Source organism: Ixodes scapularis, unplaced genomic scaffold (assembly GCF_016920785.2).
Source record: "Ixodes scapularis isolate PalLabHiFi unplaced genomic scaffold, ASM1692078v2 ptg003145l_1__unscaffolded, whole genome shotgun sequence".
NCBI lineage: Eukaryota > Metazoa > Arthropoda > Arachnida > Ixodida > Ixodidae > Ixodes > Ixodes scapularis.
The window spans coordinates 4,450-29,348 of record NW_024610299.1 but is presented as its reverse complement, the minus strand read 5'-3'; the positions used below and the strand labels follow the sequence as shown (position 1 = coordinate 29,348).

General features: G+C 47.8%; 2 protein-coding genes across 3 annotated transcripts; one reads left to right on the top strand and one right to left on the bottom strand.

Moving 5' to 3' along the window:
• The first annotated feature begins 1,992 nt into the window (after window positions 1–1,992).
• On the top strand, window positions 1,993–11,437 carry LOC120836235. The gene is made up of 11 exons (XM_040212192.3): window positions 1,993–2,619; window positions 4,483–4,654; window positions 4,798–4,881; window positions 4,956–5,301; window positions 5,392–5,803; window positions 7,482–7,646; window positions 7,840–8,026; window positions 9,193–9,435; window positions 10,778–10,949; window positions 11,004–11,149; window positions 11,206–11,437. Exons 1-11 carry the CDS (start codon window positions 2,287–2,289, stop codon window positions 11,376–11,378), a joined length of 2,433 nt encoding a protein of 810 aa, XP_040068126.1. The 5' UTR covers window positions 1,993–2,286; the 3' UTR covers window positions 11,379–11,437.
• On the bottom strand, window positions 9,313–18,287 carry LOC115317843 (P2X purinoceptor 7). Of its 2 annotated transcripts, XM_040212194.3 has the most exons (4): window positions 17,949–18,287; window positions 16,929–17,150; window positions 16,405–16,570; window positions 9,313–9,407 (listed from the first exon to the last, which is right to left on the bottom strand). In XM_040212194.3, the coding sequence occupies exons 1-3, from the start codon at window positions 18,188–18,190 to the stop codon at window positions 16,405–16,407; spliced, it is 630 nt and encodes a 209-aa protein (XP_040068128.1). In that variant the 5' UTR covers window positions 18,191–18,287; the 3' UTR covers window positions 9,313–9,407. The 2 variants fall into 2 exon arrangements, with proteins under 2 accessions (XP_040068128.1, XP_040068129.1); XM_040212195.2 differs by lacking the exon at window positions 9,313–9,407 and having other exon boundaries at window positions 16,360–16,570.
• Window positions 18,288–24,899: the final 6,612 nt, after the last annotated feature.

Sequence of the window (24,899 nt, the reverse complement as noted above, 5' to 3'; positions counted from 1 at the left end):
CTCTCAAAAGTGTAAAGTCAACACCTCGTTTTGAAGAGTAATTGTAACTCTTGTCAAGAGTAACTCCTTGTTACTCCTAAAAGAGTAAAGTCAACACCTTCTTTCGAAGAGTAACCCTAACTCTCAAAAAAGGGTGGATTCTGCGACAAACCATTCACACTCCAAAAAGTGTTAAGATGACGCCTTTTTTTTTTAGAGTGCATTCTGCGGCTACGCACTCAAAGCTACGGCCGAACGTGCGCTTGAGCATTTTGATCATCCACCAAGGCAGTGCACGCGCGCTCTTCACTTCTTATGGAATAGCTGTCCGAGAGTATAGCTCGGTATCTGTGGTGCCGCGTAACAGCAGTTAAGCTGAGTTAACCGCGATTAAGTGCGTCCGTGTAACAGGGGTATAAGTGTGAGCGTGGCAGGAGCTACAAGAGCGATCTCCGTCGTCCAGTGTCCCTGCCAAGCATGCACGCTCGTGCAGCGCAAGCACTGTTCAGGGCCACATGCTCGAGCTTGTAGCATCGGCTGCGTCTGGAATTAAGGCTGAACTCCATGGAGCGAATTATGTGACGAATAACTGGCGAACGCCGACCGACGGCACGCTCGCTTTGCGTGAAACGTAGCAGCCACCGTGTTCATTCCACGCGCAGAGCAAAAGCCGCCGGCCAAAATTCGTCGGTTATTCGCAGCATATTCGTCCCATGGAGTTCAGCCTTTAAGCTGAAACGAAGTGCAGGAGCGTCTATGCATCCGCGGATCATTCGCATCTTTATAACGCTGGAATGAACATTGTACTCTAGTTTATATATTGAATTTTCTGAATAAGTTTCATCGTTTCAAGAATATTATTTGACAGAAAGTTGTTACTGCAGCCTCACGAGGATCGCTTACAATATTTCGAAATATCTTCAACTATCAACTAAGAAAAAAAAAAAAAAGAATTCAAAGGAAGGAAAAGTCAGTAAATGATGTTTTACTGTATTTGGGAGAAATAGTGTTTAAATTCATGACTGGATAATACTTTTTTTTTATATCGCACATCATGTTTCTTTTTTTTTTTTTTATCAGCAAAATAATTTAGTGGCGGAACCAGTGTTTCAGTTGAGCGGGTTTTACGTGCCCAAACAACGACGGACCTCTGACACGCCCCAGCGAAGGGATTCATTTCGACCGCCCGGGGATGTTTTAACGCGCAACCCAAAGCTAGGCTACACCGAGCCTCGTCCGCAATAAGCCTTCGTTAGACTGCAGACACTGGGGCCGGGATTCGAATTCGCCACCCGGTGATCCGTAGGCCTGCGCTTTGTTGGCTCGGAGCCGCCGAGGCGTCAGTTTGGGCACACGAGCACCCGGATTATTTCGTTGTGATTACAATGCCAAAAGCATAAACAACGATCACAAAATAAAATAAAATAAAAGGAATTATCCCTGAAATTCGAAACCATTTTGTACCGACCTGCCCTGGGTAAACGTTCCTTCATCAAACTATATCGTGCCTGCCAACGCGTCTACCACCGGTTTGTTTACGTCGTCCTGAAAAGTGGTCCCTCAGCCGGCGGCTGCTTCAGCAGCCAGGGTTGAGACTGCGCGACGGCAGCGACACTCACGTCCGCTCGTACGTTTCGCCTTGACATCAAGCCCCCAACCGCCAGGATCAGGATGTGCGGCCACATGAGAGTCAGGCTTTTGTGACGTCATTTATTAACACTTCGAGGCTACTTCTGATGCACTGGCGGGATAGGACGCTAAACACACCAGTCGATGCCGCTTTCCAGGCACTGTAATGAACTGCTTAGAAAGTACCGCGATAATTTTATAAATATTTTGCGACGGCGTGCCCAAAGTAATCGACCGATAGAACTGTTAATTTGACACGAACGAGCCCCCCCCCCCCTTTCGCCCCCCCCCCCCCCCCAAACCAACCAAGAACTGTTGTAGCAGTACGGCAATTTAAATGCGTCATTATTAACGCGAAGGCCTTAAAGGGATACTGAACCGATATCTGAACTTTTCAAAATAAGCCCCGGACGAGCTGCCCGGGACGTTACTATACCTAAAAATCAAGACCATACCAAGGGATGGTGATCGGATTATTATATTTCTTTGATTGAAGAGCCGCGTTCGAGCAATCCGTCGGCCGGAAGCCGCCGGTGCGATTGACGCCACCGCGGAGGAGCCCTAGCGGAACTGACGTCACAGACCTCTCGCTCCTTGGCAGACTCGGTTGTCCCGCTGCAGTCCTAATGGAGAACCGCGCCGAGTGTTCCTCATTCTGATCCAGTTTCTTCAATAATTATGCCGCGGTACTGCGCTGCACAAGACTGCTCGAACAGCGTATGTTACAGCGGCAGGCCTGCGCACAAGTTTCCGAGTGAGCCCACGTTGCGGAAGCTGTGGATTCGCGCGGCCCGTCCTTCCCAGCCAACATGGAAGCCCGCCAAAGGCGATTGTCTTTGCACGGAGCACTTCGAAGACGAGGACTACAAGACGAGCCCGAAGTTGCTGCAAAGTCTGGGCTTGCCTGTAAAACAGGCCTATTTGAAGCCTGACGTGGTGCCATCGCTCTTCACGCGAAAACGCAAGCGAGAGCGGCACAGCGGCGCCGTGGAAAAACGGCGACGGAAAGAGGTGAGCGCAGTTACTAAAATATTTTTCTGCTTGTTTCTGAGAGGAAAGCACGAATGCGAGTGGTCGTGAGATTAGCGTAGTACATTGCGCGACGCTGTTAGCGCAAGCCTGCTAACTCGCCTTTGAGGACGAGCGCGGAGAAACGCCGAGATCGCGTTTTCGCTAGCAGCGTCGCGCAGGGTAAGTGTGTACTATATCCGTGTTCGCTATCGTGCCCTTAGCCGGACTAAAGGTTGCCGCCAATCGCAGGTGCTCCACTGTCGGTATCGTGTACATGGCGAGACTGCAGCTATACTCTGTTTCACCTTATGATGTACCGCAGGAAAGGCTACAAGCTCGAGCTTGTAGCCTTTCCTGCGAGCTCACAGAGTACGCAGCTGCCTACGCTGTGAGCTCGCGATTCTTGCCTTCGTTGCGGTACAACATAAGGTGAAACGGAGTATAGTAGCTGCGGCGATGGCACTCGGTTTTCGGGCTCATTTGCTAGAAACTTGCTTTGAAGCTACGAGCTTGCGCCGGCACCTTTGGCTCAGTTGTGAAGGCTGGTATTTATCTTTATTACTACTGATAAATGCCAGCTAATTTTAATTTGAGAAATTTGGCATAAACCAATAAATATCGAATTTTGATTTGGGCTACCTGAAAATGGCACATAGGACCGAGCTGAACCATTCCTGGGAGAATGTGGTTAATTGATGATCTACGTACTTCCTTTTGGTTTGCAGCGGGTATATTCCGAGCTTGAGCAGGATGTGCAAACTCCGCGGCATCTTGAGCATGTGCTATTCTTCATTGTGGCACATAAGGAGATGCTGTTGAATTTCGGAATAGGGTACTCACAGTATGAGTGCCACGCCATTTAGAAAAGTGTGCCTGTATACATCATTCTGTTTTGGAAAACTCGTTTTCCTCTCTGGTCTGCTCTCCCTGATGAGGTGGTCAAGCTGCTGTCGCTTCATCTGTTCAGTGTTAACCTGGAAGGCAGTTTCTCTCAACTGCGGAAAATAAATGAAAAAGAGCGCTGCAGTTTTTTTTAATGAGAACCTTGTTATGGTACATATTTCCACCCCTTGTTTATATTTCTGATTACTATGACGATATCTTAGTTATAGACCAACACGCGGCCCTGACGTCACGCAGCTGCGGTGGCACTCTTGACGGCACTGCGCAGGCGCAGAGGCTTCACTTCACGTGAATTCGGTTTCTGCGTTCGCACAGTCCCCACACCTGGTGTGGGCAAATGCAGGCTTTTTTGTAAACAGTGTGCCGGTTTATAAGATCTTGTTTCGTCTATGTTCTTCCCATACATTGAATACATGCTCGCAGTAATGCTTCACGTCGACAAGTGCCGAGAATGCCTAAAAACCTGGTGGTGCATGGAATTAAATTGCAGCAAAAATCAATTCTAGTGCCAAAAATAGATGCTGCTAAACGCGTGCCAATTTAGAACAAAAATAAACACTGCGAAATCTTTTGCTGAGTTACTCTGTCTTAATCTCGCGGAATGTGGTGTTTATTTATAAAGTTCACTAAGAACACCAGCTGACCATTTATGACAATTGCACCCCAATCAAGAGGTTATTACAAGTGTTGTTCAATTTCTCGACTCGAGGCAAGGCCACTAATTAACCTCGGTCGTCATTCGACCGTTTCATCTTAGTGTTCATGACTGTGCACTTGACGGTGTGATTTGCTTACCAGTTCAAGCAAAGTCAAGATGAGGAGGGTACACAGAGTGACATGAGCCTAACGAAGATAAGGGCTTGGGCCAGTCACCCTCATTTGAGCAGAACCTGGGTGTTAGCAGCATATTGACAGTGTGTTTGTTTGCATGTTGTAAGTTTTTATGCCTATCATTTATAGATAATTGCTGAATTGCTGGAGGCACCGGCGCAAGCAAAGGCCACACTCATCGCTGAAGAAGTCAGCACATCGTCAACCCCTTCTGGTGACGACACTGAGCAAGGTCCTGACTCTGGACATGAACCAATGCATGATGCAAATGCTGGCATCGAAGAACCTTGTTCGAGCTCAGGTATGTGCGCCAATTGAAACTACTCGGCTGACATATTTTAGTACTGAATTCTGCCAAATTAGGGTAATCTAGCCTATTGCTGATTACATGAGCCAAGGATGATTTTGTTTTGAAAGACACTTTATTTCCTCTGCTGTGAACAGCCCCCTCCATCAGTAATGCCAAACAGGCTCAACCTGACCTTCGGAACGCTGCTACGCAGACCTCGGGCATCTACAGAAATCGAGGTATGTATCTGCAAGAAGAAATTTCACAGAAGGCAGCATTGTTCAGATCGTTGTAACACGTTATGATGGCACAGGCATACAAGTCACCTTGAAGACTTCATCACGAAAGTCCCAAACGAATCCTGTCCTCGTGACACCACGATGCTCCTCACCAAATCATGTCCCCCAGGCTCCATTGGATTGGATGTTGCCTGAAGGGCTGACTTTGTCGCCGCAGCCGCCAGTGCGCAGACAACCAGCTCCACCACCGGACCCACCACAGCTGCCAACAATAAACAATGAGCTGCCCAGTGCAGGCCAGGAAGAGTCTGTTGAAGAGTGTCCCACGGAGCTGCCAGAGCCACACGTGGAAGCAGACAGCCTATACCTCCCCTCTGACGCTAGCTTCCTCATGATGATGTCCGACACCGGCTTTCTGAGGTTGGTATCAGTCGGATATATGTCATCTTTAGTGACGAGTATGAGAGGGTGTGTAAGAGGTTGCTTTTTTCTTTTCTTTTTTTATTCCAGGGATGCACAGCAGAACACTGCATCTGACAGCGCACTCAGTCAGCATGAAAGCAGCAAAAGCATCGACTACGTCTCGGAACGAAAGTTTATTGTTTTCGAGTCTTGTTTGGACGAGCTACTAGGTAATTGTCCCGAGTGCACTGCACTGTGCCGCATCACAGAGAAGAAGATCAGAGGGACATGTCTCCGGGTGCACAGAATGTGCAACAATGGCCACCAACACACCTGGACCAGCCAACCATCAGTGAATAGGAGGGCCCTGGGCGATGTGCTCCTAGCTGCAGCAACGCTCTTCTCTGGGAGCATCGTCAAAAAAGTGCTAAGGCTCCTCCACCAGATGGGCGTGCCCTGTTTATCGTACGAGACATACTTTAAGATTCAGGGTGCCTTCCTTCTACCAGCGATCAGACAGGTATGGCACGTTTTCAAGCTTTTTCTTTCCTGTGAGAGGTGTATTTTAGGTGCCAATATTTCAGGCTCAGCACTCCTATGGGATCCTGAATGGTGTAGTACATGCGTAGGAAGCACCATATGTTTCTGTCTACAAGTCACACACTCCTATAAATGGCTGTTTTTACAAAAAGCTTGATATATACATGTTTGCAAGTGCGTCTTCAGGGTGCCTCCATCTTGCCGAGTTGGGTTGTGCTTGGGCGCGGCCATAGTCTGATTACGACACCTTAGTGAGGCATCGTAATCGAATTTAATGCGCCCAAGTGCACTCCAACTGGGCAAGGTGGCGGCGCCCCGAGGCCGTACTTGCAAACGTCTATAGGTGGCACATCTTTATACGGGCCGCAAGGCAAAACTGCATTGATAAGCTGTCATATGTATATTGTAATATAAGCACAAGTAAGAGCCAGCTTCAATGTTCTTGCGAACTACCGTGGGAAATTTGTTCTGATATGGCCGGCTGTAAGCTCTGCTGGAAGCCGGCATATTGCCAAGGTTCCAATTGTAAGGAAAAGCTGATCCGCCGACCCGAAGGCCACATCTAATGGATCTAGGTCTGTACGATTCAATACACTGCAGCACCCGAGGCTACATCTAATGGATCTAGGTCTGTGCGATGCCATACAAACTACAGGCTCTGCCGATTCTCCTTTGTTGTAACTTTGATACGGCCTTGCACAGCTATGGCTTATACTTGCAAAAAAAGCGGTGTAAGTCGCACCTCTGTGTAAGATGCAGTGACAGGAATTTGAGGAAAGAAACAACTTATGTGCTGGAAAATATTGTAAATAGGGAGAGCTGAGATGTCCTCTGTTCCTCTGCACCTATTTTTACCACACTCCTGGGGTGGAAAGGTACCAACTGTGTGGGCAAAGCAAGTATATACAGGGTTCATGGCACATACTTCAAGCTCGAAGACTCGCCGCATTCCATGTGAGTGAATTGTCGCCCTATGTGTTTCTAAACGTGGAGGCAACGTTTTTAATTAGTTCTTATTCTCCTGCTTCGTGACTGATTGCACCTACTGGATAAGTGTACAGTGTAAAGGGCAGATTTTGATTTGGGGAATAAGTAAAAGAATAAAAAATAAATGTTTCCCAGGCCGATCGTAAAGATTAATCGGCGAGTACTCTATTTTTTATACGGGGTGGCATTTCTTCAAGGTTAAAAAAACGAGCCCGCTCTTGAGAAGGCGGCTCCTCGGCAGCCAAACTGTCCTTGTTGATTGCTACGAGGGGAACAAGACCTGAACAGGCAGGGGTGTATGCGACCTAAATAAGTGCAAAACTATGCTTCTTGAGTTTCAATACGGAAAATGTCAAAAGCTATTCATCAACTAGCCCTTGCATAGATAATATAAAGTAAAGTGTTTTGCCAATCTACCTAGTAGTGCATATGTGCCTTCAATATTTATACTCACGACTCGGAGCATTTCATCCCCTCATTTTGAAAAGAAAGAAAGACGAATTACAATTTGTCAATGCTTTGATCGCATTTACTGGGATTCAAACTTAAATGCTGAACTTCCATGGACGTTCACATAAAGAAAAGAAGCTTGCAGTATACTTATAGGTGAAATGAAAAGCATGTTCAGGATTTATGTTTGTTTACAAAAGTCTTTGCAAATAAACTTCCAGGTGTGGAACAGGAAACAAAACGAGCTCTTCGAGCAAGCAAGTGGACGAGAACTGGTCCTCGCTGGTGATGGGCGGTCAGACTCCCCCGGGCACTCAGCAAAATATGGAACGTACACCGTCGTCGACGTGTCAACGAAGAAGGTTCTCCATGTGGAAACAGTGCAGGTAAATTTCCCCTGCTATAAATGTTGTGATGCTTCTGTTCTTCTGGAATGAAACCTTTCTGTAATTAATTGAAAATGAATGGCGAAAACAACTTGTTTCAGACATGGGTTGTCTCATTCAACAGCTCTAGTTGACTTCGTTCTGGATACTTCATGTTCGGTGTGATAATGCAATGTTTTATTTGTCACTTCAGTCCAACGAAACGAAGGGCAGCTGGGCAATGGAGCTCGAGGGCCTGAAAAGGACTCTACTGATTTGTGAAGCCAATGGATTGACTGTGGGAGGAATCATCACTGATCGCCACTCCATGATCAAGTCATTCCTTGCCAAGTGGTACCCCCAGATTCGGCACATGTTCGACTGCTGGCACGTTGCAAAAGGTGAGCCAGAAGTAATCGGGGTTCCAGGTTATGCAAAAACAAAAAAAACATTTAATTGCAGAACACTCCTACCCTTGCCTGTCACTATACTTTGTTTCTGCGTATGTTGTACTGCAGGAAAGGCTACAAGCGGGAGCTCCTTGCTGTATGGCAACTGCTCGGCGGCACAAGCTCTCGTGCAGCAGGAGCAGCTGCCAAGGCCATGAGCTTGCGCTTCTAGTTTTCGCTGCAGTACAATATAAGCTGAAACATAAGCCGTGTTTACATGAATGCGGCTTAGTCGCATCGAATCCAGTTGTCGCATTCAATGCGGTGATGTAAACAAACAATACAGTAGGAGAGCGCATCGCATTCAAGTCGCTAGACAGAGGTGGATTGAGATGGCGAATGCACGTTTATTCAAAACATGTAAATGGAGGTTGCATCGCAATTTGGATCGGGGAGGATTATGGGAAGGCACCCGCTCTGGGAGCAAGCGAACAGCTGAGAACATGGCGGCAGCCACCCTCGGCGGCGGCGGAGAGCAGTCCGTGTGGTCGCCCGCAATATTTTCTCCAGAGAAGAACCGCAAGCTTTTATTGTCAAACTATCTGAGCGACATATAGCAAATCTGCTCGGTAAAGCGGCCCTTGTCCAGGCCTCGCGAAATAGGACCTTCGTGTCCGAAGGAGTCCCTAGAGCCTTCAGTGCAAGGACAGACGCCGATAGCTCTGAGCACTGCATGCTAGGCAGAAAGAGGAGCTCCAACCTCGGTGCCGTTCCTGGCTGTGCCAGAGCCTTTCGGCCTCAGGGTCCGGTCGCGGTTGGCAAGGTTGGGCGAGGTGGCGTCCCCAGAGCGGTTGGGAACGATCTCGCTCACCAGGCCATGCGCATGCCGACTTGGAGCCCAAACTGCTTGGGTTTTGATGTTTCTTCCGTCCCGTAACTATTTGCGCAGCATCGAAGACAGCAGGCACAAACTTTACGCTCGACGAAAGCGTCTAAAAAGTAAAGTGTCCTAGAGTGAGGTATCGCCATGTTTTTTTTATACTTGAGAAAATGGGGCAGGATTGGGTTTTTCTTGTTTTTGGTGTTCATAATTATGAACTCTTTATTTTGTCAAGCTGTTGTTTCTGGCAATGTAAGCTTGGTGCTTAGCAGAATGAATACTATGCTTCATTTTTCAGGCATCAAGAAACGCATGGTCTCAGCTGGGAAACTCAAATCCCTTGTGGGACTCCAAGACTGGGTGCAGGCAACTGTCAAGCACCTCTATTGGTGTGCGGAATCCAGCGATGGAGCGCCAGAGGAGATCCTTCCTAAGTGGACTTCCCTGGTGGGACACGTGGCTGACTTGCACGAACATGCCGACCCCCTGTATCCAAGGTGCCAGCACGGAGACCTGGGGAAGAAAAAGTGGCTTCCTGAGGGCAAGTAGACCACAGCATATTAACAGTGTTGACATGTTAGTGTTTCATACCAAGTGATGCTGTGAAGTATACACCAACTCATGTTTGCAAACAAACAGGTCCGGCCGATAGCAGTGCCACACATTGCGCAATCAGATGTGGGCAGACATGCTGGTCTGCCCACAAGTCTAAAACAAATTTTGCCTTGCACGCATGCTTGTCAAAGCCTTATGATTATTTACTTTGAATCGTTTATAAGAGGAAGACCAGCGCTCGTGGACCATAGAATTACACTTTCAGCGTTCTCCTCAATGCTTGGGTATTTAGAAAAAGGTCTGCTGCGACGCTGTCTGCTTTTGTGTGGTATGAATACCCGGCCGATTCAGTCAAGGCAATCCGTTTTCCAAAGACGTTGCCATGCTGACAATTATCGCATTCATTTAGGCTTAGAAATGGCCAGAATGGAAAGACTAAAAAATGTGGCAAGGTCATTGCTCATGCTTTGCGATTTAAGTGAGGTAAGGCAAAGTGAAGGCTCCTGCACCATTCGTTGCTGATTAACGCACCCGATACTGCAGCTACAACGACATATTAGTTCCAAAGCGAGCAGCGCTAACTCACCGGGGCACTGCCATGTTTCCCCGCATCTCTACCGAGCCAGTCGCGTGATTTCAAAATCCCTCGCCTAGGTACTGCAGTCAACTTGTAGCCATAGTTAGCGCTTCAAGCAAACGGGCCCTGGTGTGCCTTTTCTAGTGGAACCGCAATTTGCTCACACATAAAACTTTTGAATTGGCCTCAGGTTGAATTCTTTAACAATTTCAACCAAGTTGTTGTACTGGTTCTTAGTTTCAAGGTGTCTGATTATGAATGTGGCAAGTTTACTGGCTCTCTATACTGGTTAGTCCGTGTGGCAGCCAGGGAAGAACCTATGACTGCTGGTAGAGGGGAGTGAGCCGATAGGTGGTAGCTTCAGCTTTCTTCCGCGTGCATCGTTACCGCGCGGTGTTTATACGGACCGCTGGGACCTGTACTTACATGTTCGGGCACACGAGTCAACCAAGCATGACGATTTGGTGCATCATGCCTTTGCAAAATTAAAATCGGCATCGCTTGGTCTATTCGATAAAAAAATCTAGGCATCATAAACACAGGCAGTAAGCAGGACTGGTAGCAGCCTATTAAACTTACCCAATTTAATCTGTTCTCATCAGCTCTAACCCTTTTATTAACCTCTGGATATCATATATTTTTAATTTAATTACACAAAACTACTACTTTTTCTTATGAGCCTTAGTGTTATTGTTGTAATAGCAGATTTGAAATCACACAGTCTGTAATACAAGTGTCCTACTTTATCCAGGACTTCAGGCACACGACAAGCTAAAGAGCATCGTGCTGTCAAAGCCACTGCTGAAGGACATCCCGCAGCTCTCAACCTCAGCGCAAACCTACGCAACTGAGTGCTTTCACAGCACTGTGAACCAGTTCGCACCGAAGTCGACACACTTCGGTTACGAGAGCATGCAGGCAAGGTATGCAAGCTAACCAATTGTTTGCATGTGCCCGCTAAAGTCTTAACTTTTCAGAGTCTTTGTGGCAGCGCTGCATTTCAACGAAAACAGCGACAGGCCACAGGCGACTACTAAGGAAGGCAAAAAAAGGTTCCTGGTCAAGCGGCCTAAACAAACAAAGAGGCCGATTGCATCTCCCATGAAAGGGCCCTGCACATACGGTAAGATGTCAAAACGAGTACAACTACCAGCTTCTAACATCTAATCTTAATTTCAGCCTATGTACAAGAGCTCATGAAGGAAACCCTCGCCCTCAATTGCCACTACCCGTCGTACCGAGCTGCACGAAAGGCCAACTGTGTCGAGGCTCCCCCAACTCTGTCCAGTGGATATGAACGCCCCAACAAGGACCTGCTCATCTCTAACCACCGTTCCCGGTTCAACTGCTAAGCTGAAGCTGAAGGAACATGTACTGTCGGGGAAAAATCAAATGCGAACAGAAGAGCGCGTGGCTTGCGGTACAAGCTGCGCCGCCTGGAAGCGAGCCTAGGGGCGAGGGTGCATGGCCTACCCGATGAGTTTACGCCCTTCGCTCGGCACTCCCCAAGCTTCAGCAGTGCGCCTCTTAGTGCACTGAAAGCTATCACCACTATCTTTGCTCACTCGGCGCATGCGGCACAAGGAAGCTTGCTGCTTGTAGCAGCTAAAGCGTGCACTCTCTCGGAGCGAGCAAAGATAGAGGTGGTAGCTTTCAGTGCACTAAGAGACGCACTGATGAAGCTTAGGGAGCGCCAAGCGGAGAGCATAAACATATCGGAGTAGGCCACGCACCTTCGCCCCTAGGCTCACTTCCAGGCAGCGCAACCTGTACCGCAAGCCACGCGCTCCTCTGTTTGCATATCATTTTTCCCTGACAGTACATTGTGCAGGAACTTGAAACATTTATTTACACTATGCACAAGCAGCAAAGCAGTTCGATCTGACGTGTCAATCGCATCTGTTCCGAGCACGAGCCCCCGGCCGCCAGCCCCTTGCCACGAGCTCCTTTTCAAAACGTCTGTGGCCCATTTTCTCGTCTTAGGTCTCCGATTGTTGGTACAGACTCCCCACCGAATGGGTGTTACCCCATTTTAAATTTGTTATCTCTAGCGGATAGAGAAGTTGGTCTTTTCAGAAGACTGCCCCTGTCCGGGCGCACTATACATGCACAAATCCTGCCGTCTCGCCCACAGAAAACCTTTTCAACTCTTCCTATCTTCCGGAGTAAACGTGGGAGCTGTTCCTTCAGAAGGACGAGCCCGCCCACCTCCAGACGTGGCGATTGCTGGCCTTTTGTTTCAAGGGCAGATCGAAGTTCTCTCGGGTAGTCTGACCTCCCGTTACCCAGAGTCTGTTAAAGAATGCTTTCCTTTGTTTCCATATTTCTCGGAGCATCTCTGGAGACGACGCAAAGTCTTCTCTTTCAGCCACTGGAAGTGCTGTCAGTCGTCCTCCCCTGAAAAAGCTAGTCGGTGTGAGCGGCTGGCCTTCGTCAAGCTCATTGTAAACGAATGTTGGGGGACAAGAATTTAGCATCGCCTCAATTTCGCATAGGACTGTGGACAACTCTTCTGCTGCGTTCATAGTTTTTCTCCCGATCACTTTTCTTAGTCCCACCTTCACGTATCAAACCAGTCGCTCGTAGAATCCTCCCCACCAAGGAGCACGCTCAACAATAAAACTCCCCTCGATGGTTGCATTGGCGAAGTGATTCACCACTTCTGAGTGTCGTAGGATCTTCCGAAGTTCTGCCAGGTCTCTGGAGGCTCGCTTGAAGGTTAGCGCATTGTTTGAGTAGATGATGCGGCAAAGTCCCCTCCATGACACAAACTTACGGGCAGCTACAAGAAAACTTCTCGTTGAAACGTCTGGTACGAGCTCCAAGTGGACCACCCGCGCCACTGGACAAGTGAACAGCGTGATGTACGACGTCCTTTGCCTGTATGTACAGCAGTCCTGCAAAATCTACACCAACTACCTCGAAAGGTTCAGCCTGCGTCATTCTCGTACGCAGCAGAGGTCCCGCTGGAGCACTGGAGCACTCGCCGGAATAGCACTAAATCGCTGGCACGTTACACACAGCGCAGCATCTTCTTCACCAGCTCTCGTACCCCGAAGGATCCAATACCTCTCGCGGAGCTGGACTGGAGTGTGTCTTACTCCTGCGTGTAACACCATCCTGTGAGCGTCGATCACAAGTACCGTGGAATATCGATGCTCTTTCAGTAGTACGATAGGGTTTCGTTCATCGTATGTCATGTTGTTCGATCGGAGTCGCCCTCTTATGCGAAGCACTACCTCTTGGTTGATGAAACTACTGAAGTCTCGAAGAGGAGAAGTGGATGGGGTCTCGGTTCTGCTGGTCGCACGTCGAAGCTTGGCGGCAAACGCCGATATTAGCTTTTAGCCAATATGTCCGCGCTCCTTGGATTTCCTCTGCAGTCAGAGGCCCCGATTGTTTTCCCGTTGACCTAACGTTGTGAAGGAATCGAAACATCCACACTCTTGTTCTGTTGAGTTTTGAAGCTGAGCTGAATGCGGTGACATCAAGCAACGTTGCAGATGGTGTTGAAATGTCCAATATGTCAGCTCTCGGTCCCCTCTCCTCGAGCTTATATCGAGGTGGCTCCTCGCGCTTCTCCTTGGGCCATTCTTTAGCTGGCAGCGGCAACCAACTGGTCCCCGAACAACAGAGTGGAGTGGAGACCAATCCAAGGTGGTCAGACCTCGTGACATGAGGTCGGCGGGGTTCTCCTTTCCCGGCAGGTGGTGCCATGTCACACATTGCAGTTCTTCTGTGGCATTCCAGCAACCTTGTCATTTGCCAACCTGATGTCTGCCCTCTATGGAAGGCCGACTTCGCACCTCCCATTGGTCTTGGCGATCATAGTTTCGGAGTCTCGCATGACATCGTTGTCCGAAGGATCGTCCACCGATGCGTCGATGACACCCATCCTCTGAAGTTCCCAGAATTGCTTGAGGCTTGGCATGGGTTTGGGCTCTTGGACCGCCGTTCTCCGCATGACCACCCTGGAGCAACTAATAACCGGGGAGCTTGACCCTTTTCGTCCCTGAACCGCCCATCCGAATACGGGCTGCACTGCAGTCAAGCTTCCTCTGTCGGTGAATCTTTCCAATGATGTACTCCCAGTAGTGATCCGGGCCAAGCAGGATATCGATGCCCCGATGTTCCAGTCCGGTCATGGCATCTCCTACTAAGCAACCGAGCTCCTTTAATGTCGCGACGATGGATTAATCTGGGCTCGGGAGATTTTGTTCGCAGATGGTAGATGTTTCTAGCATGTCGATTTCATATTTTTTGTAGTACCGTTGGTCCCGCAAAGTAAGCTGCACCCTGCGAAACATACGTTCGGTGCTTTCGCCTCTGAACACGCCGAACGTGAGGATCTCCATCCCGAGTTGTTTGCAACCGAGTCTCTGGGACAGCTCCTCCGTAATGAAGGAACGTTGACTGCTGCTGTCAAAAAGAATTCGGGATAGTCTTCTTTTGTTTTTGTTCTCGGCCCATGCGGTCACCGTCTGCAAGAACACTGCTGGCTTGCAGTTCTTTCCATTGATCTGAAGACTGACCGGTGTTTTATCTTCGCTTTCTGTTTTATTCACCGCGAAAAGTCGTTCCAGTACGTAATCCGGGTCACACATAGTAGGCGCATGCCATCCTTGACACCTGGTGCAACACGGCGTGCTTCGGCACATTCTCGCCGTGTGGTTTGCTTTTGTGCGACGAAAGCATCTGTTGCCAGCCTGTAATCTTTGTTTTTTTTTCTCAGTGAGCTCAATATTGGCGTTGCAGTCAGGTGTGGCGTGTTCTTCGGATTTGCAGAACTAACACTCTAAGCCTTCAGTCTTGCCATACAAGGCCGCTGCGGTAGAGTTTCGAAGGTTTGTGTAGTTTGAAAGTTTCTTCGGCAGTTCTTGTTTAGGGAAACGAATTGCAGGCTTACCGCCAAAGTCGTCCTGTTGTTCCTCTGACGTCCTTTCCCAGCTCTCGACTTCAACTCGAATAAATTTGAGTAGAGTCTGTAGAGCTCTTAGATGAACATTCTCTGTTGGAGACTCGGGACTGATGCCCGTCACTGCGGTGGCGTTCTTGGTGTCCTCCAACGACATCTTCCGGTTGTAGTCCAGGGACATGTCCTTCGGTAGTGCTCGCAGTAGGAGCGAGTAGAGCATGGCGCAGTAGGATTCCTCGCCCACACCCAGTACTCCAAGTCCCCAGATGTGCGCCTGAAGACTGTCGTACAAACGACGCAGGGTTCGGGCATTGCCCTGTAGTGGTACCTTCTGGATGTCCATCAGACTTTCCATGTGGTTGTGTACCAGAGTCTCTTGCTTGCCGAACCGCTGCTGTTGAAGGTCGATCGCGTCCGCATAGCATTGAGCGGTTGGCTGTAGTTTCGGATGGCAGCTGATCCATCTCCGGTAAGCGCTGATCTCAGGTAATTGAACTTTTTCGATGGAGTCAGTTCCGGATTCTCGTGGATTGTGGTTTCACTCCCAGAATGCTTGCCAATTCTTCCGGTTGCCGTTGAACTTGATAAATTCTAATTTTGGAAGCTTGACTTTCTACGGCTGTTGCTCTCCAATCGTTCGAGGGACCACTTGCTCGTTGGCTGTTCTCCACGCCCTTCGCCTTCTTTCTGAGCTTCGTGAGGCATGTGACAATCTTGTCAGTATAATCTATGATTTGCGTGAACTCCATTTTCACGTCTCTTTCGGTAATCAAAGGCTCGATCGCGGCATCTACGTGGCCGAGTTGATCCCGAGAGAGGCTTATGCACTCAATCAAAATCTCTAGGTCATCGATGACTGCTGGAGTCAGCTGAAATAATTCTTTTGCCTCGCTGAGGAGTTTAGTTACTTGTGTTTGCAGAGTCTTCCGTTTCTTCTTGAGGATGTCCATGACCTTTCAGTCTTGTCTCGATGGAACGTTGCTTCTGTCGTTCGATAGGTATTGCTTCGGTCTACCAGATTCCCTTCGTCGAATCGTTACGTAGCGGGTTTTCGCACAAAATGCATGAACTTCTGGTGGTCATTGTTGGTTACGTTGATGCAAACATTTATTTACACTATGCACAAGCAACAAAGCAGTTCGATCTGACGTGTCAATCTCATGTGTTCCGAGCACAAGCCCTGGGCCATGCGCTCCCAGGCCACTAGCTCCTTGCCATGAGCTCCTTTTCAAAACGTCTCTGGCCCATTTCCTCGTCTCCAGTCTGTGATCGTTGTTACACATTGTTTGTAAAGTAAAAAATTGGTTAGTTTGCAATAAACAGTGAGTTTCTTATATGTCAAATATTGATCTCTTCATTCTAACATTAATTATGTACTGCTCGTGCAAGCTGTTGCTCCCAAGTGCTTGGTAGGAAAAGATACATATTTAGGAGGTTTGAAGGTAGATAGCATGCAAACTTACTCAGCACTTTGACTGCTTGAAGCCCGTGTAGTCTGCAGGGTTCGGGGCGGGGAACTCTTTGCGGACCCTGGTCATCACGCAGCTGGGCAAGGTGACCCGGTTCTCCTTTCCGAGCCTTCCGTGTATCCACCAAACAAATTGGCAGTATGCCGTGTACCTGTACTTACTGCAATGATAACATAATAAAGTTATTTAGTTACACTGCCAGGTATCCACTTGGAACTAGAAGGCATTCATTGTTTTTAGTTCGATGGCCAGCAGCAAGACGCCACAAGCTGTAGTTTCATTAAAACATGCATATTCGAGCGAGCAAGCATGTAATGAATGGTTTGCTTCTAAATTTTGGGTATGTTTTTCAGGCCACGAATAAAAACCTGCCTGTGTCGGAAACTTCAATTGCCAACATTGAGGCACTGCCTTTTCTGGTTCATCTAATGCAAATCTCGCTTTGCATCCTCCCTTTATTTACAAAGCGGTGCACATGATAGTAAAAAAGTATAGTAATTTAGTTTCACTGTACGTACGCATTTATCTCCTTTATGTTTCTTGTGCTGAGAGGCCGGCAGACTCTCAGCTTCCTGTACTCTAGGTCCAGGATATCCCTGTCCAGGCAGTACAGCTCGAAGAGCCTGTGTGCCGTGATGCAGGGAAGGCTCCCAGCCTTCTCTTTGACCTTGCACTGCTCCTTGCAGCACACACTTTCCACTGGTGTGGACATGGTGCCACACCGGGATTCGCAGCAGCACCTGTTTCCCAAAGGTAGAAACATGAATTAGTGCATATGTCAACATTTCTGTAATGCTGTGTGGGCACTGGTGTGGCTACACACTTTACCTCTTTCTTTTCTCAATCCAATTGTGTCACCCAAACACTGCTCAAGCCTCGGATGCCTTTTGGGAGTATCCACAACCACGATGCAGTCACTATACAGCAGCTACATTTTTGCGTATAATAATATAGTAATACTTTATTCATATTCCGGAATCTTTGACCCAGGCATAGAGGGCCGCAAAAAAGCAGTGCTGCCCATGCCACAAAGGCCTGAGTGCCCAACCTGGGGCCCAGCATTGCGCAAACACGTGCATAATAAAAAAAAAAAAAAAAAACGTACAGCGCGCACGTGAGTACTTCGACGGTGTATCGGCACTACGTGCAGGTTCAAGCCCGCACGCAGCTGATGCATCTTCAATTTCTAAAGCGCCTTCGCGGGACAGGTGCACGGGTAGCCCCTGCCTTAGCACTGACAGTTTCTAGCAAAAGGAGGCGCATCTTTCTGTAGCCCAAACGATGGAGCCGATAAGTTCAGGTTGGAGCTTACTTGCCGCCGCTCGGCGATACCAAGAGCATGTCAGTCACTAGTACACCTGATAACATAATATATAAAACCCCATTTATCATCGGTTCTTCGAGGCTACAAGTCAACTTCGCGCAACCCCAAAACAATCGGTTCTTCGAGGCTGCAAGTCAACTTCGCGCAACCCCAAAACAATCGCTCTCCCGGGCCTATGCAAGACATACGCTGCGCCATGTGCGCGTGTTCTTACCAGCGTGTGTTGAGTAGCCGCCGCCTGTCACTTCGCGGCAGAGCGTCTGGCGAGGACTCCGCTGCAGGCTCCGTTGAAGTTTCATTACTGTCCGACGTCGCGGACGGGTCGCAGGCGTAAGGCAGCACCTTACGCCTCTTCGCTGGCAGGTGCTCGCGCTCCTCATCCGACGGTACTGCGTCGCTCCCGCTGCAGCTACTGCTGCTGCTGCTGCCGCTCTTGGCGCACGCACGTGTCGCCATAACCACGCCACCGAGCTCGAGGTAAACGCGGCAGGTCACAGGTGACAGCAAACCAACAAAGTTGTGATTTTTCGCGTCTCCTGAGGCAGCTGCGCAAAGTCTCTGAGGTCTTTGACGTCACGAAGCGAGGTTCCGGAGACGCTCACCAGGGGCACCTTAAAATGCTTATTTTCCGGTTTATTAAAATTTACGTGGTATTTTCGCTTTACCAGCGCCAGTAAAAATTAAATGACGTGCCATTCTTGCGATTAAGACCGAAAACGTCGACCCGATTTCACAGTTCAGTATCCCTTTAACTGTCCCACGGAGCGAAGTCGGCGTTGTCTGTACCCGTCTGTAGCAGCAAACCGGCAGCTGAATTCCCATTGGCCAAAAGCACAGCAGCGCAGTTGCCTCGTCACGGAAGGGGCGGGGCGCTCAAGGTGAAAGCGGACGCGCCTCAAAATTAAAACACGAAGAAAAGCACAGCAACGCAGATGCATCGTCACGGAAGCCTTTGAGCCGGCGGTGGTGCCAAGCTTGCGCAGTGGGGGAGAGTGATACGCCACCGCCGGAGGGCCGTGTGAAAAAGGAAGGCGTAGCGCGCTGCTTGTAGAAATGCGCTGCGTGTAGGAATGCGATAGCACTCCTACACGTGAGCAATCTTAATATTCTCCCCCGAATTTTTACGATATGTGTGGCATTTAAGACGAATTCGCATAAATGTGCAATCTAAGTTTCTCCTTCCGGCGGACGACCGTCCCGAGACCAACCAAGGACTGATGTTGTAGCAGTAATGATTTTCAAATATTTCTCGCTTACTATGTGTACACAAACATAATATTGCCCTTGGTAGCTTCATTTGTCGTTCAGAAGCTAAAATATCATATCGGATTATTTGAGCGCATAATCAGATATAGGCACTATTGAAGGAGGTATAAACAGATACGTGCCGCCTGCAATGTTGGTTACAAAGGGATTGATGGACGTGACAATGTGTATGATTCGCTCAGAAATGCTCTCGAATTTAAAAGGGGCACTTGGTCTATCGTACCTGTTTCTTTTCCAACATTCGCAACACATCACCTCTGCCCGTAACTTTCAGAACGGTACAACACAACAAATCATTTTTGTTGCCGCTGAACTCTAATCTGGTATAAATTCCGAAATATAAATTGGCGCAGAAGCGCACGCTAACGTAATATTCCTTCGCCAAGCCTTGGCTTTTATTCTCTTTCATAAACTCTGAACCTTCACAGCGCTAAAAAGGTACAAAAACGAGTCAACGCACCTTTAAAGTCTCGGACCAGCAGATGCACGTATAGGACTGACCAAGTACTGTCTCTTTAGAGCGGAGAGTAGCGTCCACGCCGTCCGAGTCACATCCCCTTCTCGCTTTCTAAAACCCTGCAGCCCATTTGACTCAGACTTTCGCTCAGAAGCGACGGCGCCCTTCCAGGTCTTTTAAGCCCCCACGAGCAATTTCCTCCTGTTTACGCGCACAATGAAGAAGACCAACTGCGGCTGCCCTCAGCCGCCTCCAAGTAGATCCCTTGCAACGAACTCGGATGCTCCGACGGAATCAGGCGACAATTTCTGACAGCCATCTCGGGACGACCCTGGCTGTGGAGGGCGCTTCTTACGGGTAGCAGAAATGTCGCGAACTTTTGACGAATTAGAGTTTCGACTAGTTGAGCGAATCTGCGAACCTTAAGGCCTCTGTCGCACTCCTAATGCGTGCATTATAAAATCGACAGGCTGCAGACATTCCTTAAGGTATGTTTCTTTCCTGAATGACAATAACATGGGCCATACAAAAACTGTCCAGACATGTTCGAATAAGATAAACATGCCTTGACATGTTTGAGTCGAGTCCGGGGTAGCTCTGCCATGATGTCTGGGGCGAACAGCGCGTCCTTTGTCTGATGTATAAGCAGTGTGTCTACGGATTTATATACTCACTGATGGATTAAAAAACGTAAAGCGCGCTCTAATAAATAAAAATCAAATATATATCCATTCGATTCAGATATATCTAATTTCCTTCGTTTTCGTGTTCTATATATATATTGTTTTTTTAATTGAGCGGTAAAAAAACGGGCGCTTTGTTCCCAGACTGTAATCAAGGAGAAATCGGGTTTTTCATTAAACTATTTGGAATCTTGAATATCTGAGGTTATGCATAGAGGGCTACAGGTATAGTTAACAAAACAGAACATTGACCTGCCTGAAGTATATGGTATTATTTGTCGCAATTAAGCCATTAAAGTACACAAGATAAAATACAAGCTTGACATAAGAGTTTCGAAAATAATCCCTGGAGAAGGGGAACAAGAGGGAGAAAGGAAAACACAAATTTGTCATTCTTGTCCAGCTCGCTTGGCCCTTTACATAAAGGATTATCTCGATATAAGAGCTCACGTGGCATTTCATCATTTTTTATAATGCTTTTTGCCTACATAATATTCCGCTTGCGCAGCGTCTCCGTACTTATACTAGCCCTGTATGATTTTAGACGACCCTGAATTAAAGACAGAAAAAAAAAATATTTCAACACCATAGTTCAGTCTATAATTTTCCAATACAAAACAGTATCACTCCAGTTCAACCAGAACAAAATATCTGGTTTTTCTATCGAAACAATGTGTAGATTCTAGAGAGTACTTCATTATCCCTGTCTTTCCTCTTTCTTTTTTTTTTTTTGTTCTAACTGGGTGAAGCGGAGATAAAAGAAGGGTAAAGTATACTTCACGATAGCCATAAAATCGACGTTTTGGGGCTCGACCCACGTCACTGCAGTTAACTAAAACCAATAGAATCTAGGTTCATTTCGCAGGTCTGGAGCTAGCGTATGTGTTCCTATAACAGCGCTTCGTTCCCTAAAAACTATTACGGTGCACAATATTTTTCAAATAGTGCAATTCGATTTCTGTGTTGGGTGGAAAATCGGGTTTCACCCGATATCCAAGAGACATCAACAAAGGGGGCGCTTCTGCACTTCCCTTTGGACGGCACCCTGGGCGACCGCCCCGGTCGCACACCCCTAGGGCCGACCCTGCCCTGCAGGATATAGTCCATAACGCCAAGTGAAGAACTTGAACTATATAAAGAAAAATTACAAATTCTATAGTTTTATCAGCTAAATTTACTATTTAAAGTGATGCAAGAAAATCTTTCTGTTACGCACGTATCTTAAGAATAAAACGTACGAAATATTGTCGGGGCTGGGCCAACACCACCTAGACAGAAGGCCTCCGCATGGTTTCCTCTTCTTCTATGAAACGTCATCATAGTCGGATCGCGCTCGGTCGGCTATTGGACCCGAGCCCGACCTTCGACGCGCTGATTGGCCACGAGCCGCAGCCGAACACTGACGCAGCACTCGTGCCCAATCTCTCGCCTCGATCGATCTGACTATGATGACGCGTGTGGAGGCCTTCTGTCTGGGTGGTGTTGGCTGGGCGCCACATCCATTCAATCTTAACACTGTTTATTTAAAGATTATCTAAAAAAGAATGAAAGGAACAATACCAGTTATATGCTATTATCTGACAGGGAAAGTGTGGCAGACAACCACGACCAAACATTAAAGTGGCATCGTAGTTTTAAGTCGACAGAAATACGTATAAAACGTTACAACGTCGTTTTCAGCGTGCGTATAGTTGCATGTCCTTTGTTTTTGTTTTTTTTTACCCAATAAGGTGGTTTATGAAGTTCACGCTTCTTGATTCAAGATTAATTTCTCGGTGTTCTTATCGGCCAATGCCGCACTCTGATTGGCTGCGCAGTGATAATTAGATGCCCGGCGGCTCGCAACGCCCTGCATCTCTTAATCTCTGTTTTTAGGAAAGATATTCGACGAAATTTAACGTACGAAAAGTGTTGCCTGACTTCGACACAGAAGGATACAATTTCTTTTTGTTTTTGGAGAACAATCTATTTTAGAAATTAGTTTTATGTACAATCCAACGCGCGCTGTCTGGAAACACACGAGGTGAAGGCCAACGCGCAGTTTCCGCGCGAGGTGTCGTCACTGCGCCTGCGCAGGAACCGCGTCAAGTGGAGCGCGGACTGCGCATGCGCATTGGCGAATTGCAGCTCCACAGCAGCGTCGTGACGTCACGGCCGCTTTTTGGTGTGTATACGTCTGATGAAAATATTACCAATATATAGAATTAAAAACACCTAATTTTAATACTTTACTTCGTTCGTTAATGTAAATCAATCAAACAATATATAGGCGTCAAATGTTGAACGTTTCCTCCGCCAAATGGCGGCCACTCGTTTTTTTTAAAAATTTGTTTAGACTTTTTACGAAATGGACGATAGAATTTTCTAAATTTGGCCAGACTTTTTACGAAATGGACGTTAAAAGTTTAAAATAAAGTCGGACTTGGCCGAGCCTCGGTAGGTTCGTAAAGTCACTAATTGAGAGTGACGGGGAAAAACCTGGTCCCGAAATAAGAATAAAATAGTCGCCATATATTATATACTGCCGCCGCGGCTTAATCATCGTCGTCGGCGGGGAACGCCAGGCCGGCGCCGAGAGGCTATTCAAATTCGTTGCCAAGGCGACGGTTTTCGGGAGATGGTGCCTCGGGCGACGGCTCCAAGGTTGTCGAGGCTCCGCTTTTTCTGTGCAGCGCCTTTGCAGATAAGCCTCGTAGAGCGGAAGAGCTCTTTAGTGGTTTCAAGTGGAGTCTCCTTGTGATGTGGCGAAGGACGGGATCATTGTAGCATTCACTCGGCTCGCTGAATTTTTTTTTAAATAATCTTTCTACTTGCATGATACTTTGTGCGAGTTGTAATGTGACACGCCGTCCATAGGCAGGAATGTGGGAATGAGGGAACTCAGTGTTTTTTTTTTTTACGAGACCTTCGGGGCAGGTGTGTCATAGAGCGGGAGGCGTTCGAAGCTTCAGTGCTTTACGAATTCTCCCCAACAGAAAGGGATCGCTGTCGTCATAAATCCTTTGAAAACGACGCAAGAACGCTCCAAAGTTTATTAGATCGATCGAGCAATAAGAAGATCCCATGAGAGAGTTAGAGTCCTTAACCGAGAGAACATACCAATTGGCTTCTTCGAGAAAATTAGAGATAATTTCAAACATTGTACTTTTTTTTTACGGTAAATTCCCAGCGTGCCAATCTTTCTTTTTTTAGGAGGGGGGGGGGGGGGGGGGGCGGTGGTAGGGGGCACTTTTTTGGTCGCTTATTGAAACAATTTAGACTCTCTTGAATAATAAAAAAAAAAAGCTCTTCGGAAGTAGCCGGCAGTCGATAAAGGCCCCAATAATCCCTGCAGAAGGGGAACAAAGGACCAACACAGAACTTGTGTTTGATCTTTGTCCCTCTTGCTGCCCCTTCTCCAGAGATTATATTCTTCATTGTTGTCCCGCGCGATTGCAACTTTGCATTTAATTGCATTATAATCATAGTCGATAAAGGACTACTGGCCGATGCTATGTGGAGCTCAAGTTGGTCTGCGTCTAGCACAGGAGTTTCGATTATGTCGGAAAGCCGAGCTCTTAAGGCCCGTTCACACTCTTGCGTCCGAGCAAGACCGAGAGAGACCAGACCGGTTTTAAGCCTCTTGCGATCTCTTAGCACCAGCTCCGCTGCATCGCATCCGATCCTAAGAAGTCTCTCTCGGTCGTACTCGGTTCTAATAGCGAGTTCGTTTCACACGCACTGGCACCGTTCGGGTTCTCTCCCAGAATGCATCGCACTCGCAGAGTGTTGCACGGAAAACTGGACTCAAACGAACTCGCCAAATGCACCGAGTGCAGAAGACTGATGCTGCCGCCATCTATGTTGTAGAAAAGGTACCGACTTCAAACCGAAACCAGCGCCTTTCCGTTCGGAGTGATGCGTAGGACTGCGAGAATGCAGTCGCTACCAACGTTTATCTACAAACATTGGTCGCTGCAACCTGTAGTTTATAGTTGCGATGACTTCAAGCAGCTCGGCTGCCGTAGAGATAGTTACAGACGGCGTAAATTTCCGCAACCAGCTGCCTACAAAGCAGCTGGTTGCGATCTTTCAATTCTTATTACCGTTTACGCTGAAGATAACTGATGATGCTGTCCGAGCAGAAGCTTGATCCGTTTGGGCATGGTATTATGCGGGAACCACTGAAAGGGTGCGGCTCAAAACTAGACTGTTGGAATATCCAGCAAAACTGGGACTTTCGATTTGGATCGTCATTATAGGTGGATTAAATATTAGCCTTGGTGAGGGCGTCGAGAACGAGAGCTTTCTCGAACAAAATACGACGGCGCAAGTTAGCTGACGTAGGTAAATGTTAAACATGATGATGTTGCCCAATCCTCGGGTAAAGTCACCATGTGTAGCTTTCTCCGATGCTTATTGGGCAGTCGGAGGTTTCTGCTGGGGGAGTTTTGTCGCCCAATGTTAAATTTTTCACGCACACACGGATGGTGATAGACATCTCGGGGGCCGCTGTTGCGTTTGTTCTGAGCATTTCTTTACACATTGGTACATTTCAGCGTTTGTACGGCAACAGAGCGGTTTAAAACCTGCAAATAAATCACGGGTTGTCAATGGCTTCCTTCTTAAAATAGCAGACGCTCACAATTCAAGCTCGCGTTTGATTTTGTTGCCCGCGGGACGCGATTTCTATCAGAAAATCTACTTTTTTTTTGTTGTTTTTCCTTTCGGTTCCGCGACACGTCGTAGCAGACGAACCCTCGTCGTCTGCTCCCGCTTT

Excerpts from the sequence above, each read along its gene's own strand:
- LOC115317843 (XM_040212194.3), bottom strand. The coding sequence starts at position 18,190 with ATGGCGACACGTGCGTGCGCCAAGAGCGGCAGCAGCAGCAGCAGTAGC. Across the intron at positions 17,151-17,948 it reads CGGCTACTCAACACACGCTG|GTGCTGCTGCGAATCCCGGT; the intron begins GTAAGAACACGC and ends TTTGGGAAACAG. Across the intron at positions 16,571-16,928 it reads AACATAAAGGAGATAAATGC|TAAGTACAGGTACACGGCAT; the intron begins GTACGTACAGTG and ends TTATCATTGCAG.
- LOC120836235 (XM_040212192.3), top strand. The coding sequence starts at position 2,287 with ATGCCGCGGTACTGCGCTGCACAAGACTGCTCGAACAGCGTATGTTAC. Across the intron at positions 4,882-4,955 it reads GGGCATCTACAGAAATCGAG|GCATACAAGTCACCTTGAAG; the intron begins GTATGTATCTGC and ends ATGATGGCACAG. Across the intron at positions 8,027-9,192 it reads CTGCTGGCACGTTGCAAAAG|GCATCAAGAAACGCATGGTC; the intron begins GTGAGCCAGAAG and ends TTCATTTTTCAG.